This window comes from Protopterus annectens, chromosome 9.part0, assembly GCF_019279795.1.
Source record: "Protopterus annectens isolate FY-2018-M chromosome 9.part0, PAN1.0, whole genome shotgun sequence".
NCBI classification, from domain to species: Eukaryota; Metazoa; Chordata; order Ceratodontiformes; family Protopteridae; genus Protopterus; species Protopterus annectens.
In genome coordinates this window covers 39,194,913-39,213,796 of record NC_056743.1, presented here as the reverse complement: position 1 = coordinate 39,213,796, position 18,884 = coordinate 39,194,913, and the positions used below count along the sequence as shown (strand labels likewise).

General features: G+C 38.2%; 1 protein-coding gene across 1 annotated transcript in view; it reads right to left on the bottom strand.

Annotated features, from left to right (window-relative positions):
* CSRP3 (cysteine and glycine rich protein 3) overlaps positions 1-18,884 on the bottom strand; it is a 396,525-nt gene that overhangs the window by 226,320 nt on the left and 151,321 nt on the right. Inside the window, exon 2 of the mRNA XM_044082539.1 lies at positions 13,097-13,210. Within this exon, the coding sequence (XP_043938474.1) occupies positions 13,097-13,208 (112 nt within the window). The 5' untranslated portion in view covers positions 13,209-13,210. The remainder of the gene's footprint in view (positions 1-13,096; positions 13,211-18,884) is intronic.

Here is an 18,884-nt window from a genome sequence, read left to right as displayed (position 1 = left end):
TTCTCTGAACTATATGTGTAACGTTTGTTAATGTTAAATGCTTTTAATGATTAATGCTCGATGTTTAATGTATTTCACTTGAAGCTTTTCTCCTTGGGCATCTGCTGAAAATGGACATAAATCCAGTTAGACCAGCCCGGTCAACAAATGTAAAATAAAAAATAAATAAAATAAAATAAAAAAATATACAGAATGTACACAATATCAAAGGTATACAGAATGTACACCATAACAAAGATATACAGAATGTCCACCATAGGAGAGATATACAGAATGTACACAATAGCAAATATGTACAGAAGATACACCATAGCAAATATATACAGAATGCACACCATAACAAAGATATACAGAATGCCCACCATAGCAGAGATATACAGAATGGACACAACAGCAAATATGTTCAGAAGAAACACCATAGCAGAGGTATACAGAATGTACACCATAGCAAAGATATACAGAATGCCCACCATAGCAGAGATATACAGAATGGACACAACAGCAAACATGTTCAGAAGAAACACCATAGCAGAGGTATACAGAATATACACCATAGCAAAGATATACAGAATGTACACCATAGCAAAGATATACAGAATGTACACCATAGCAGAGATATACAGAATATACACCATAGCAGAGATATACAGAATGTACACCATAGCAAAGATACATAGAATGTACACAATAGCAAAGATATACAGAATATACACCATAGCAGAGATATACAGAATGTACACCATAGCAAAGATACATAGAATGTACACAATAGCAAATATATACAGAATATACACCATAGCAGAGATATGTAGAATGCACACCATAGCAAACATACATAGAATGTACACAATAGCAAAGATATACAGAATGTAAACCACAGCAGAGATATACAGAATGTACATCATAGCAGAGATATACAGAATGTATACCATAGCAGAGATATACAGAATGTACAGAATAGCAAAGATACATAGAATGTACACAATAGCAAAGATATACAGAATGTATACCATAACAAAGATATACATAATGCACACCATAGCAAATATGTACAGAAGATACACCATAGCAAAGATATACAGAAGATACACCATAACAAAGATATACAGAATATACACCTTAACCGAGATATGCAGAATGTACACCATAGCAAACATACATAGAATGTACACAATAGCAAAGATATACAGAATGTACACCACAGCAGAGATATACAGAATGTACATCATAGCAGAGATATACAGAATGTATACTGCAGCAGAGATATACAGAATGTACAGAATAGCAAAGCTACATAGAATGTACACAATAGAAAAGATATACAGAATGTATATCATAGCAAATATGTACAGAAGATACACCATAGCAAATATGTACAGAAGATACACCATAGCAAAGATATACAGAAGATACACCATAACAGAGATATACAGAATGTACACCATAGCAGAGATATACCAGATGTACACAATAGCAGAGATTTACAGAATGTACACCATAGCAAAGATACTTAGAATGTACACAATAGCAAAGATATACAGAATTTACACCATAGCAAAGATATACAGAATGTACACCATAGCAAAGATACATAGAATGTTCACATTAGCAAATATATGCAGAATGTACACCATAGCAGAGATATACAGAATGTACATCATAGCAAAGATATACAGAATGTACACCATAGCAGAGATATACAGAATGTACATCGTAGCAAAGATATACAGAATGTACACCATAGCAGAGATATACAGAATGTACACCATAGCAGAGATATACAGAATGTACACCATAGCAAAGATATACATAATGCACACCATAGCAAATATGTACAGAAGATACACCATAGCAAAGATATACAGAAGATACACCATAACAAAGATATACAGAATATACACCTTAACCGAGATATACAGAATGTACACCATAGGAAACATACATAGAATGTACACAATAGCAAAGATATACAGAATATACACCACAGCAGAGATATACAGAATGTACATCATAGCAGAGATATACAGAATGTATACCGTAGTAGAGATATACAGAATGTACAGAATAGCAAAGCTACATAGAATGTACACAATAGAAAAGATATACAGAATGTATACCATAGCAAAGATATACAGAATGTACACCATAGCAAATATGTACAGAAGATACACCATAGCAAAGATATACAGAAGATACACCATAACAGAGATATACAGAATGTACACCATAGCAGAGATATAGCAGATGTACACAATAGCAGAGATTTACAGAATGTACACCATAGCAAAGATACTTAGAATGTACACAATAGCAAAGATATACAGAATTTACACCATAGCAAAGATATACAGAATGTACACCATAGCAAAGATACATAGAATGTACACATTAGCAAATATATGCAGAATGTACACCATAGCAGAGATATACAGAATGTACATCGTAGCAAAGATATACAGAATGTACACCATAGCAGAGATATACAGAATGTACATCGTAGCAAAGATATACAGAATGTACACCATAGCAGAGATATACAGAATGTACACCATAGCAGAGATATACAGAATGTACATTGTAGCAAAGATATACAGAATGTACACCATAGCAGAGATTTACAGAATGTACACCATAGCAAGGATACATAGAATGTACACATTAGCAAATATATGCAGAATGTACACCATATCAGAGATATACAGAATGTACACAATAGCAAAGATATACAGAATGTACACCATAGCAGAGATATACAGAATGTACACCATAGCAGAGATATACAGAATGTACATTTGAAGCATTCAAGCAAGAGGGACATAAAGCCAATAAACATGCACACGCTTTTACCACCTGCAGCACTAACCGTCATCATGGAACAGGCTCACTTCATGCTTTTACCACCTGCAGCACTAACCGTCATCGTGGAACAGGCTCACTTCATGCTTTTACCACCTGCAGCACTAACCGTCAGCATGGAACAGGCTCACTTCATGCTTTTACCACCTGCAGCACTAACCGTCATCGTGGAACAGGCTCACTTCATGCTTTTACCACCTGCAGCACAAACCGTCAGCATGGAACAGGCTCACTTCATGCTTTTACCACCTGCAGCACTAACCATCATCGTGGAACAGGCTCACTTCATGCTTTTACCACCTGCAGCACTAACCGTCATCGTGGAACAGGCTCACTTCATGCTTTTACCACCTGCAGCACTAACCGTCAGCATGGAACAGGCTCACTTCATGCTTTTACCACCTGCAGCACTAACCGTCATCGTGGAACAGGCTCACTTCATGCTTTTACCACCTGCAGCACTAACCGTCAGCATGGAACAGGCTCACTTCATGCTTTTACCACCTGCAGCACTAACTGTCAGCATGGAACAGGCTCACTTGGATTCCTTCTTCAGCTTAATTATTTTTTTTTTTTACTTTATAACCTAAGATTTTCACATTTTTGTTTTTTATTTCAGATTCCATATATCTTGTCCACAGTGATGGGTAATTTTCAGGTTTGTATATGACACTGAAAGATATAAATAAATGTGCCAAGAGTGTGCTGAATGTTGGGATAGGCTCTAACACCCTTGATAGCTCAAACCAGATTAAATGAATTCTGGAGCATAAATAAATGACTGACTGATAACTGGCTGTGGGCTTGTCAAAAGATCCTTTTGAGCCACAAAGTTGATTCAAGTACTCAGTCAATAATATGTTCCATATAAGCCACGAACCAATTCACTGCGCAAACCAAACCAAATAACTTCAAGATATCCACAAGCCACAGGACCCGGAGCCAACCTGGAATCAAGGCAAAGTTTAATACGTTTTTTAACAAAACAAATTCAACCAAGCGCTTTCACCCGGCCTCTGCCAGGCTTTTTCAAGGACTGAATAACGCTTAATAATGATTATTCAGTCCTTGAAAAAGCCTGGCAGAGGCCGGGTGGAAGCGCTTGGTTGAATTTGTTCTGTTAAAAAACGTATTAAACTTTGCCTTGATTCCAGGTTGGCTTCGGGTCCTGTGGCTTGTGGATGTTCCATATAAGTTACTTTGTCTTTTTTGGTGGTAGCATTGATCTGTTATGCCACACTAAATAGCAGGACTGCTGAAGTGCATAAGGCTCTCTGATCCCATCTAATCAATAACAAGGTCGCCTGTGACTATCCAATCAATAATAAGGTCTTTTGTGGCCATCCAATCAGTAGGAAGGACTCTTGTGGCTAAGACTTTGCATTGTGTCTTGGTAGTCAGTCATACGTCCTCTCCTAAAGTCTGGTAGAATGCATAATAAATGCACACATCGAATAACAATTTAAAGAAGAAAGGTTGAAACAATATGATGTGTTAAGCACTTTTCATTTACTAGAATAGCAAACTTCCTCAGACAAGTACATGTACACATTGAATCCCATAAATACTAAAAAAGGTGCCAAAATATCAGTGATGTCATCGGGTTAATTAGTAAATTTCATTAATTCACAAGCCCTTGATCATACTGACCATAATAATATAAAATCACATCTAACAATACAAAATACAAAAATTACAGAAACACAAGAATACAATTACTTAAAATATTAAGTTTGTATGTGCAAATCAACCATACTAGCTTGAATACATTACAATATAAACTGTTATAATAAAGCATCATCTATCCAATGCCCTTAACTTTAAAATGCTACTTATATTGCAAACATCATTCAATCCTGGCCAAGCATGTGAAAACTGCCAAACAAATTCTGCTTTATCAAGCATCAATTCCCAGGACCACCCTTTACAGGCATTTTTACCTGTTGCAAAACTGAAAACTTGAATTCATGACCAGTGAATTCATATATATGCTTAGCAAGTGCATTGTTAAAATTACACTTCTTTATCTGATATACATGTTCATATATCCTTTCTCTTAACATACAGGTGGTTCTCCCAAAATAAAATGCTGGACATTTTTGACATAATGCTACATATACAAGTCCTTTAGAATGACAATTGTATTTTCCATTAACCATATATGTTGTCCCTTTTATAACCACTCAATGGCTCTCATGAATGTATTTGCAATATACAAGTCCTTTAGAATGACAATTGTATTTTCCATTAACCATATATGTTGTCCCTTTTATAACCACTCAATGGCTCTCATGAATGTATTTGCAATGATTGCACCTGCCATATTTGTGTACTGTTACCCTGTGGCCGAAGTACATGCTTGTGTTTATTCCTTTCTAATAAGGCCTTTAGACTTGTACCTCTCCTACCTACCATTTTGAAACTTTGATTCAACTTGTTCCTAATTTGTACATCCTCATGTATGATTGTCCAGTTTTTCAACATAATAGTTTTTACTTCTTGAAAATGGGTAGTAAATGTCGAGGTATCCATCAACCTAACCTCAGTGTTATTAGCTTGATGTTCCCTACTATGACTTAATATGGGGGAAAATGACCGTTTAACCTCTTGATTTTAACTTCCTCATATAATTCAAGTAACATAAAAGTAGGATATCTTCTTTTTTCAAACATATCTATCAAATTACCACATTCAAATTCAAAATCCTGGTCCACACTTATCATTTTTGCTGCTCGGACAAATTGTCCCTTAACTACAGCCTTTTTGTTTCCCATTGTGTGTGCACTGGTGAAATGTAAGAATGAATTGGAATAGGTTGGCTTCCTGTATATTATAGGTTCATAGGTTCATAGGTTCATACTAGGCTATCTGCCCGAGGGCATTTACAAGCCTAGCCCATAGTTTTGTGGCTTACGCCACCCCTTTAGTATGGGGAACTATACCCATTATTTTGCTGTGCCTCTGTTGAGCAGTGACACTGAGGTAATCCCTGGAGTATATCTGCGATCTCCCATCCATTGGTCAAGATTTCTCTTGAACAAGGCCAGCGAGGTGCTCTGCCTCACATATACCGGGATTTTATTCCACAGCATAGGAGTCTTTGGGTGATGAATCTATCCCTCCAGCACGCCCCTATTAATAGCCGTGTCGAGGTTTAAGTCTCCCGCCTTGTGGCTCTGATGGATCTAGATTTTTGAGGTGAAGCATATTCATCAAATCTGGGTTTGACATGGCCTTGTATGTTAGGCAAAGGTCACCTCTGAGCAGCGTAAGTGACTGAATAGAGCTGGAGTTCTTTCAGTCGGGCAGCATAGGACAGATGTTTGTGACCCTTTATCCTTTTGGTGAGGAACTTTTGTGGCCTCTCCAGCTGCTGCAAGTGTCGGGTCAGATACATTCCGAATGGGGCATTGTACTCAATCATTGGTCTGATGAGTGATGAGTATAGGGAGACTATGACCTCCCTTGATCTAGATGAGAATCCCTTCATGATAAGGTGGGCAATGTAGAAGATCTTCCTAACTACTTTAGCTACATGGGTGTCAAATGACAGACTACTATCAACCTGGGTCCCCAGGTCCCTGATAACTTCTTCTGTGCTCAGTGGATTGCCACCTATTTGGTAGCTAGGGGTAACCTTGTTTTTCCCGAAGGGTATGACTATGCATTTTTTGGCATTTAACTTTAGGCCATGGCTCTGGCACCAGTTATCCGTTTCTGTGATAACTGATATATATCTTCCATTTTGTTTGTCCTTGCTTAAATTGACATCCAAATAATTAATTTCATTTTCATTAACCTCATGTGTGAATTGTAAATAGGATGTAGTGCCATTAATGTATTCAAGAGGGAGGATTAGCATGCATGTCCCACCAAAGAAGGACTGCTTTATCACAATATTAGCTGATAAGAGGAGTCAGTTGAGTGGGTGTAGACTCTTTGTTATTTTCAGTAATACAGCTGGTAGCGCACTTGCTTTTGGTGCAGAAGGTTGTGGGTTCTATTCCCACACCAGCTAGATCGATCACTGACACTGCAGTGAAGCATAACAGGGTACTTTGGATTAGATGTTAAATAAAGACCCCATCTACCTCAGTTGGTGGTAGGTCAGGTAGATGTAAAAGATCTCACAGCGCCTACTGAAAAGAGTAAGGGGAAGCTCTCCAATGCTCTGGCTACATTTCCTTTAGTAGTATAAATACCACATCAGGGCTTCCCTGAACTGAGGCTACTAATCTAGTGGGACTACCACAGTCGAAAAATGACAAATTAAAAATGAAATCAAATTGTTCCCAGGGTATCTCCTGCGGAAGTTTTACAAATACAATTCACTGACAGGAGACTTCAGGGAAGTTCTAGGAAAAACTGGAGGGACTGAACCTGTCAGCTTACTTAAGAATGTCTGCAAATCTTGTAGATTAGGCTAGAGATTGTTGCTGATGTACTCTGCTGAGCTTGTTGCAACCCTCACCAAGATACGTAGTTTAGAAAATGGATAGCTAGTAAACATCAATGTTTATACTTTAACATAGTTATGCTTTTTTATTACAAATATGTAATAATAATACAAACCACAACATAACCAGTAAAACAGCATCTCTGAAGTGACACAAACCTATATGCACTGAATTATACAGAAATATTTCAAACATGTAAAGTTATATCAGAGTCTGAAACTTTGGCTAAATCACATATGCATTAAGACTTCAACAGACCTGGCTGAACTGCAAACTGTTTACCATAACCAACTGAACAGAATAAAGTTAATGAAAACTAAAATAACAGAATAAATTAACATATGCATCTGCCAGCAACATGACAAAGAAGTACAAATATAGAAATATGAATTAAATTAGGTCTGATGATACACAGCAGAGCCTGTTGTCTTCAGTATAACCAGAAGATTTTAATGTATCGAAAGTATGAAAAAAAGAAAAGGTAACTTTTACAGAAAAAATAGAACATTAGTATATAACATAACACAATATGTAATATAATATAATATAATATAATATAATATAATATAATATAATGTAAAGGGTCTACTTTGATTCACTGAAAACTCATTTCACTGAATTTCAATTCACCCTCAAAAAATTGCTGAATGCTCAAATCACTGAAAACTCATTCCACTGAATCAAATCTCACTGGATGTAAGTACTGTTGGGTAAATAAAAAAGTGTATGCTCTTTTCCCCACTGTAGTGCAATCCTGGAGTTAATATATATAGTTAGGGGGTGTGGGGGGGCTGTGTGGGCTTTTATATTTATGAATCTCATTTCACTGAAAGCTAACAATATAAAACCAAAAGTAGGTGGGGACTATGCTTCCCAGACCCACCAATGTGGAAGGCACACCCCCCCAACTATGTATACTAACTCCAGGATTGCACTACAGTGGGGAAAAGGGCATATACATTTTATTTGCCCAACAGTACTTAAATTCAGTGAAATGTGATTCAGTGAAATGAGATTTCAGTGATTTGAGCTTTCAGCGATTTGGTGTGACTGTTTTGAAATTCAGTGAAATGAGTTTTCAGTGAATCAAAGTAGACCCAATATAATATATAGTATGACATACTATAATATACACCAAAACAATATATAACATAACATAAATTGTGAAACTGGCTTCCATTTAGTACAGTTCAATAATCCAGGATTCTTCAAGCAAAACTTACAGAATCATCCTAACAACGATGCCCTCTTTCTATTATTACTATCTTCATGAGCTCAGAGACAGGTTTGGGCAAATAAGTTAATATTTTTAAAACATATCTTCCATGGCATCTTCCATTGTTTTGTAATTACTAATACTGGAGACAAAAGTTGAAGATTTACATATGTATTAATTTTATTTTTATTTATTTTTATTTTACATTTGTTATATTGTAGATATGTACAGACCTCTATGAATAGAGAGTAGGGCCAATGGGTACAGACTAAGGTGAAGCATTTTTAATGAATAGAAGGATGTGAGACATAATCTCAGCTAGAGACATCCATAGTTAAAAGTGGGGGAGTTTCAGATGTAGATACATTTGTGAAACAGGCATGGGTGAGTGAGATGTAGATACATTTCTAAAGCAGGCATGGGTGAGTGAGATGTAGATACATTTGTGAAGCAGGCATGGGTGAGTGTTGGTAAGGCACTAATTGAATTCAAGCCCTTTACGATCATGAAGCTACAGACAATAATCAGAATGACTGCTGTATCCAGCAGCTAACAGGACAATTGTGTTAAACACCTGTGCGTCTGAGCTGCATTAGTCAGGCCAGGCTAGTCAGAAGGTGAGAAGGCTGCATAAGGGATAGATATTCTATTAGTTTAGTTTTGTCTGAAAGTAAAGATGTTGCCTTATACAGTTTAAGGAATGTAAATCTGTTTTTTTTTTAAACTGTGTTCTTAATATACATTTTAAGTCAGTACTGATTGTCAAGAGCTACCAAATATATCAGATTCAACTTTCTCTAAAGCAGCAGACTCAAATGTTGTCATATAGAGGGAATTTTTGTTGGAAGAGTTAAATGAGTCAGGAGGTTTCTGGAAATGGTTGCACCAGGGAATAATTAAGGTAGAAAAAGTATTGATTAGTTTTGGAGACATTCGTGTGAAAACCCATGCTGTTAAATTGTGATGGAAAAGACAGGAATCAATACTGAAATAGGGGAGATGGACGAGTTTAGTATCACCAGTGTAAGGAGCCATATTGTTCACATCAAAAGTAAGAAGGAATAGACTAAGTACTGAGTCTTTGAGCACACATACAGCCACTGGAAGTCATGCAGAAATAGTCATTTGCAGTATGGGGAGCTACTGTGTTTTTTCCAGGTAGAGTGAGTTTTTTGACTACTCAGTAAGATATTACAATCAAGGTATAATCAAGCAAGGTACACAGACTCACAAACAATACAGAGCACCTTAATAAGTCCCAAAACATATTTGTAGTTGGGGATGTCATTATAAGTTAGAAAAGCACACCTCACTGAGGAGTAATTGTAACCTACTTAGCAGATGCTAAAATAAAAGCTATTACAAATAAGGTAAAAGGCTACAGGGTAAATATAACATGGTCATTATTCATGCTGGAGTAAACAATTTAAGTTGATGTACCCTTGTAGAAATGTAGCATGACATTGTCATTGCTCATGATGGGGTAATTAATCTGAAGTGGTGTATCTGCATGACACAGTCATTGTTCATACTAGAATAAACAATTTGAATTTGTGTATCCTTTCAGATGTGCTGCATGATGCAGTCATTGTTTGTGCTAGGGCAAATGAACAGAAGTGGTGTAACCTAAGTATACAGCATGACATGGTCATTGCTCATTCTCAGTAAATTATTTGAGGTGTTTTCTTGTACATATGTGGCATTACATGGTCATTGTTCAAGTTGGAATAAACGATCATGGTGTATCCTTGCAATTATGCAGCATGATATGGTCATTGTTCATGGAGCAAATAGCTTGAGGCATTTTCTTGTAGATATGTAGCAAGACCTGGTCATTGTTCATACTGGGATAAATTAGCTAAGGTGCTTTCTTGTAGATATGTAGCATGACATGGGCATTGCTCATGGTGGAGTAAAATAATTGTATGTGTTTTTGTAGATACGCAGTATGACAGGGTCATTGTTCATGCTGTGGTAAATGATTTAAGTTGTTTTGTTGAAGATATGTGACATGACATGGTCATTCTTCATGCTGGGGTAAATCACTTGAGGTTTTTTCTTGTAGATGTGAAACATAATATGGCCGTTGTTCATGCTGTGTTAATGATTACAAGTGTTTTATTGTGGATATGTTGCATAATGTGGTCATTATTCATGCTGGGGTAAAAATCTGAGTTGGTATATCCTTGTGGATATACACATGACAAGATCATTGTCCATGCTGGAGTAAATGATTTGATGTATATTCCTGTAGATATGTAGCCATATCCATGGTCATTGTTCATGCAGGGATAAATGATTTGAGGTGTATTCCTGTAGATCTGTAGCATGACGTGGTCATTGTTCATGCTGGGGTAAATGATTTGAGGGTGCAATTTTTTGTGGATTTGAAGCATGACATATGTCCAGTGTGTTGTAGGTCTGCATCTATCCATGTCTTGTACACTTCCTACAGGACAACAGTAAAGATCATGCTCACAAGGTACTCAAACTATCTCAGCTAGTTCCTGTTGATCTGAAGAAGCAGTAACTTCATTCTGAATTCTCAGCAGAGAGAAGCAGTGACTGTATTCCGAATTTTCTGCAGTTTTCTATACTTCTCTCACTCTGTTTCATGGACTATAAACCCGACAGCTTGAAAAATGAACTTTATTTAATTTCTGCTTCTTGCATCCATAATCTTATCCTTCAGTCATAGCCCAAAGGTCATGACCATAGGCAGGGATAGGGATTGAGAATGTCAGATCTAATTGAAATCATCATCCCATGACTCGGTTCTCACTTCACACCAGGATCCTGTTCAATGCCTGCAGTACAGTTACTGCTGTACCCACTTGTTGCCTCAGCTCCTGAGTCCTTCTACCTTCACTCATGTACAAGGACCCCAATAGCTGTACCCACTTGTTGCCTCAGCTCCTGAGTCCTTCTACCTTCACTCACGTACAAGGACCCCAAGATACTTTATGGAACAGCTCCTATTCACCTACAGAGGGCAATCCACTCTTTTCTGGACCTCTGATTCTCATCCTTGCCACATCATGATCTGTGGGAACTAATTTATGCCACAGTGGACATTACAATCACAACCTGAAAAGGGCATTAATGTCTGCAAACTGCTTAGATGTAGCTGTCGCACCTCCAAATTGGATACTGTCCAAACCTCAGCTGTGCTTTGACATTCTGTCCATTACACTCAGAAACAGGAAGTGAAACAAGGAATATCCTTGATGCAGCCCTAGGTCTACTTTGAATGTATTTAACCACAAATGCAGGCACAACTTTTGGTCCTTGAAAACTGGGACCACATAGCAGTGCCCTTGAACCCATTAATCCTGCAGGACTTCCCAGAAGACATTCCAGGTTATGAAGCTGCATACACATATAGACAGGACTGGCGACCTACCACAACCCAACAATACCTCTGCAAGTGGAAATATTTCATCCTGTGTTCCTTGGCCAGGACTGAATCTGCATAGCTCCTCCTGAATCAGAACCTTGACTACCTGACCCTGACATTTAAAAAAATACATTTTCTGAATTTAAGAATATCTTTTCACACTTCATTTGCAATTGGTGCAATTTAAGCAGTTTGAAACCTACTGTATTAATGTGCAAATTATTGGCAAATATGCAAGATTCTTGCTCATTCTGCTATCAAAAGTGTACATTGCACACCTGAGAACAGAAAAACACATCCTTGCTGCCTATGACTCATTATTAATTAAGGAAATCTTTAATGTCCTTCAGATGTGCTCTAGAAATGTTGCGTAGCACAGCCAATGCACTTACGTATCTCTTTTCTCTGTAAAGGCAAACAGAGATCCAAGCAGTTGTTTGTGCCCTTTGATACACAAATTATGTAATTTAACTGATATAATTTTTAGTAAGCACATTTTTATTCTATATGAATTAATTCTAACTTTGGGATTTCTGAGCTCCAATGCTGTGCATTCATTTATTAATGGACAAACACAATTTCTAGTAACTGTGACAGTCTCTTCAATAAAAGTACTGCCTGGTTCCCTTGGGGAAGAATGCTGCAAGTGGGAAGCATAAGGGGAGGGCCATTACTAGTGTTATATCGATTTTGGGGGACTGACTCTTTTTGGGGGGACAGTTGTAGCCCAACTACTGCAGTAGGTGTATCATCTTCAGTATTTGTGTGCACAGCAAGTTAATCTAAGATCACATGTCAATTAGGGCTGATCCTGCCACAGGGCAGCATTCCTCCATGCTTGTACATACAGTCTGGTACAATTGTCATAGTAAACATACCTTGTGATGAGGCACAAGAAACCACTTGGAAGTAGTCAGCGTGGACTGGGACAGCAGTATACATGTCAATACAATACAGATACTGGAGAAATCCATCACATGACCTTAGTGTAGAAAAGTACCCATCTTGCAGTCACACACTAAGGAAGTAAAAGTCTGCACTGATCCATCCCAGTTTTACAAGATTCATTTGCACCCATTAGCTTGTCTGTTTATGCCTTGTGAGCCAGTGCAAATCAATGCTGAATACAGAAAGCTTTCAAGCAATGAATTATAAATCAGAATAACTTACTACAGTAGAAGCAGGTCTTGTGAAAACTTCTCCCGTTGCACTGGATTTCCTCTGCATGGTACACTGTCTTTTCACAAGCCCCACATTTGGCACCGCCTCCTAAGATTGGCATGACTGCAAAATAAAGATAGGGTTTTGTCAAAACTGGCATCACGCAACTATACATTGTGACAATAACTTATGTGTGTGTGTGTGTGTGTGTGCGTGTGTGTGTGTGCGTGCGTGCATGCGTGCATGCGTGTGTGTGTGTGTGTGTGTGTGTGTGTGTGTGTGTAATTGTAAGTGTGTGTGTGTCTATCTATGCATGTCTACCATGTGTGCATGCCTGTGTATGTGTGTGTGCGTGTGTGTAATAGTATGTGTATGTATGTCTATCTATGCATATCTACCATGTGTGTATGCATGTGTGTGTGTGTGTGTGTGTGTGTGTGTGTGTGTGTGTGTGTGTGTGTGTGTGTGTGTGTGTGTCTATCTGTGCATGTCTACCATATATGCATGCATGCATATGTGTGTATGTGGTATGCATATGTAGATCTGTTGTATGCAATTATCCAACAAACTTTTCAGTTACCATCTGTTGTGTCTAGAGTGAATGTACAAACTTTGGTCGGGACAGGAAATTCTCTTACGCTGTGAGTAGAGGTGTTTGTTCTTGCTTCCGTTATGAAGACTGATGCTAGTCAGACTGATGATTGGTACCTGTTTCAATGCCAAACAGGGTAACAGATCTTTAGAAATTTGAGATCATTATTCTAGATACTGGTGCATATTTGAAGTACGAGCTTAGGGTATCTCTGAGTATTCCTCCTACTCAAGTATCTCTGAGTATTCCTCCTACTTGAGTATTTCTGGGTATTCCTCCTACTCTAAGATATAGGAAGTGTATGGAGTTAGCATGGACTTAAGGCTGCAAGTCTCCCATGGCATAAATGAGTAAGACAATAGAAGAGGTATTAACATTCGAGGAAATGTTCTGTGTAATGTAAGATTTGGTAGCACTAATGATACCAGTCAGTGCCTGTCTCTCTCTCCAATAGTGTGACGTACTATACTTATCCATGCCACTATCAAGTACTGATAAATTCCTTCTACTAACATACAAATCCAACAAAACAATCAGAAAACTTTTATATAAATCCTCTGTTTCTCATTTCTGGAACAATCTCCTTTTCACCTTATGTAGCATCACACACACAAACAGCTTCAAAAAAGATTTAAGAAGTTCCCTCTGTAAGTCATGGATATGCCCCTGTCAGAACCCGGCTTAAATGGATCTACTGCTTTCTTCTCTTCCTAGAATCACCCTCCTGCAGTTTATGCCTTAAGCATATGACACCTCTTACTTAACTAAAAATAAAAATCAGATGATGGTATATTCTCACTAAAGTTTGTCTAACATATAAGAATCTTTCTCCTATTTGTTACAAATCCTCTATGTATATACTGTAAATAGCACACCAGCTTTACTAAGTGTCTTAATATACTTGTTACTTACTCTGTTTTTCTTTTACTCAACTTTTTGATTATTGTATAACTGTTATTATTACTCAGTTTCGTGAAAACTGTATCATTGAATAATTTGTTCATTTTGCTGGAGCTTTTCTCCTCGGGTCTTCACTGAAAATGTGCCAGTGCTCAGCTGGACCAACCTGGTTAACAAATGTGAAGTAAATAAATCTTAAAATGTGGTTTCATTATAATTGTTAACTTACCTCACCTGACTTATTTATTTAACACCAAATGCAGAGAACTGAAAACCCCCTACAACTTTTGTGAAACTTTCTGGGGGGGGGGTAACCATTAATATGCAAATAGATTACTGACCATGAGTGGCAAAGAATAAGGGATGGGCAGCCACGGTGGTGCAGTGGTTAGCATTGCCGCCTCACAGCAAGAGGTTCTCCAGTTCGATCCTCGGCTGAGTTGCCTTCTGTGTGGAGTCTGCATGTCCTCCCTGTGGTCATGTGGGGTTCCTCTGGGTGCTCCGGTTTCTTCCCACATCCCAAAGACATGCTATAGGTGGACTGGACACTCTAAATTGGCCCTAGGCATGAGTGCATGCATGTGTGTGCCTTCTATGGAAGGTTGGGCGCCGGGCTGGCAACTCGACACCGTAAAAATTCCACTGCTAATCATGAGCGAACAAGGTGATCCGCTGTGGAGACCCCTAACCAGGAAAAGCTGAAAGAAGAAGAAGAAGTGGCAAAGAATAAGGGATGAGATGTAGCAGCAGAAAATTACAGAGTTGCACAGGGCAGGCCAGAGGATGTTGAAAACCTGAAAAAAAAACTGAAGGGAGGTGAAAGAAAACATGCAGACAAAACAAGGTGGATGAGACATGTCTTAACAATTAGACATGTTAAATCCAAAGCAAGAGAAGAATGGATTATTTCCTCAAAAGTATTTAATTCTGGGAGAATTCATATTCATAGTACTAAAAATGAAAGTTAAACATCTGTTAACATTTCTTCATTTTGAGAGAGACAACCTTGCCTTCAACATTCTGGTTAAAATCATGGATTTACCAGAATTACTATAGGAGATAATTCAGAACTGCGGTGGTGGTGCTGCGGTAGCGTTGTCACCTCACAGTAAGACGTTGTCCTATTCGATTCTCAGCTAGAGCATCTTCTGTGTGGAGACATGCGTGAATGGGCATACCTTCATTGAAGGTTGTGCATCAGGGCCGGCAACTCGGCACGTAAAAATCTACTGCCAATCATTAGCGGACCGGAGTTCCGCTGTGGCAACCCCTAACCGGGAAAAGCCGAAAGACACAACAAGTATAGGAGATAATTCAGAGAAGTGAACATAAAAAGCCTTGGACAGATACATGCTTATAGCATTGTCCAAACTGCTTTGAAAATATGTTCTGATAATATTTTAAAATGAAGTTGCTAAGGCCGGCATGTTAATGAATGAAAGAATTATGTATTTATTTGTTTGTTTATTTTTTATTTATTTTAATTTGTTAGTTGAGTAGGTGGACTGTGACAGCGGTGAGGTCTGCAGTGGGAGTGATGGATGCGTTTAAGGTGGAGGTGGGATTACATCAAGGATCAGCTCTGAGCCCTTTCTTATTTGCAATGGTGATGGACAGGTTGACAGACGAGATCAGACAGGAGTCCCCGTGGACTATGATGTTTGCAGATGACATTGTGATCTGTAGTGAGAGTAGGGAACAGGTGGAGGAGACCCTGGAGAGATGGAGCTATGTTCTAGAGAGAAGAGGAATGAAGGTCAGCAGGGCTAAGACAGAATATATGTGTGTGAATGAGAGGGAGGATAGAGGAATGGTGAGGATGCAAGGAGTAGAGGTGGTGAAGGTGGATGAGTTTAAATACTTGGGATCAAGAGTTCAGAGTAATGGTGAGTGTGGAAGAGAGGTGAAGAAGAGAGTACAGGCAGGATGGAGTGGGTGGAGAAGAGTGTCAGGAGTGATTTGTGACAGATGAGTACCAGTAAGAGTGAAAGGGAAGGTCTACAAGAGGGTAGTGAGACCAGCTATGTTATATGGGCTGGAGTTAAAAATGTTAAGATTTTCACTGGGTGTGACGAGGGTGGACAGGATTAGGAATAAGTATATTAGAGGGTCAGCCCAGGTTGGAAGGTTTGGGGACAAAGCCAGAGAGGCAAGATTACATTGGTTTGGACATGTGCTGAGGAGGGATGCTGAGTATATTGGGAAAAAATGCTAAGGATGAAGCTACCAGGTAACAGGAAAAGAGGAAGGCATAAGATAAGGTTTATGGATGTGGTGAGAGAGGAAATGCAGGTGGTTGGTGTGACAGAGCAAGATGCAGAGGACAGGAAGAAATGGAAACAGATGATCCGCTGTGGCGACCGCTAATGGGAAGAGCTGGAAGATGATGATGAGTTGAGTAGGTGGACTTGTTCACAGATCCTTTTTAGCTATGATATCATGTCATCAAGGCAATAATTTTGCACATGAAATTACAAAAATATGTTTTCAGGCATTTCATTGTACATTTAAAGATATGAAGGTGATTATAAGAATAAATCAGTCTGCTAAAATTCAAAACATACAAATATGATTGGTTGGACAAGGGCAAAATGCCACTTATAGCCTGTCTAGAAATCAAAACTTTAATCAGCATAATGATCTTGAGAAATTTTAGATTTGTTTATATCAGTTAAGTCCCTTTTAGATCTTGGCAATCTGTTCCATTCATTCATAACACTCTCACTGAACCAAGAACCTGTCCTATGATTTTTCTGCATTTATAGAACTTCCTTGCAAACCTAAATCACGCCTACAGGAATGTGTTTTGAATGGCCTTTGTCCACTGTGACTTAATCACTTCTTTTTGTCATTGGAAATTGAGTGGGTATCTAAATTCCTTAGGTGAGTGGATATCTAAATTCCTTAGGTGAGTGGGTATCTAAATTCCTCAGGTGAGTGGGTATCTAAATTCCTTAGGTGAGTGGGTATCTAAATTCCTTAGGTGAGTGGATATCTAAATTCCTTAGGTGAGTGGGTATCTAAATTCCTTAGGTGAGTGGGTATCTAAATTCCTTAGGTGAGTGGGTATCTAAATTCCTTAGGTGAGTGGATATCTAAATTCCTTAGGTGAGTGGGTATCTAAATTCCTTAGGTGAGTGGATATCTAAATTCCTAAGGTGAGTGGGTATCTAAATTCCTTATGTGAGTGGATATCTAAATTCCTTAGGTGAGTGGGTATCTAAATTACTTAGGTGAGTGGATATCTAAATTCCTTAGGTGAGTGGGTATCTAAATTCCTTAGGTGAGTGGATATCTAAATTCCTTAGGTGAGTGGGTATCTAAATTCCTTAGGTGAGTGGATATCTAAATTCCTTAGGTGAGTGGGTATCTAAATTCCTTAGGTGAGTGGATATCTAAATTCCTTAGGTGAGTGGGTATCTAAATTCCTTAGGTGAGTGGATATCTAAATTCCTTAGGTGAGTGGGTATCTAAATTCCTTAGGTGAGTGGGTATCTAAATTCCTTAGGTGAGTGGATATCTAAATTCCTTAGGTGAGTGGGTATCTAAATTCCTTAGGTGAGTGGGTATCTAAATTCCTTAGGTGAGTGGGTATCTAAATTCCTTAGGTGAGTGGATATCTAAATTCCTTAGGTGAGTGGGTATCTAAATTCCTTAGGTGAGTGGGTATCTAAATTCCTTAGGTGAGTGGATATCTAAATTCCTTAGGTGAGTGGATATCTAAATTCCTTAGGTGAGTGGGTATCTAAATTCCTTAGGTGATCTCTGAAGGGCAGCTCCTCAGATCCTTGTATCAGGTCTGTTTTTCTGCACTCAACCTTTTCACTCTTATCTTTTCTTCTTTCCTGATTTTTCCATGATAACAAACCGTATTCGAATGTGGGTCAAATTAAAGAGTAGAGGATAACACAGCCCTTCCTCTTGATTTTAAGAATATCCTCGAGTTACCGATAATTTAACTGCATTCTTCAGTCTCATTGTCATCTCAAAGATTTCAGTCTTTTATGACAGAGATACAAATGTATCCTAAAGGCAGTAGTTATACTGACTTGCCATTCATTGATTCTGTAACTGTGTTCTGATATCTGGTATCTGATATTCTCTTTTCAGGATAGACCTGAAATGGTTTTGTATTACAAGGAGAGATATGACAAGGCCATCAAACACTTCTCTACTCTATATAACTGGTGCTTTGCGATCTTTTACATCCACCTGGCCTACCATCAACTCAAACAATATTCAATGTTCATAAATTTAAAATCTACTTTAGAAGAATTTACCAAGAGAAATGCAGCAGTTATATAA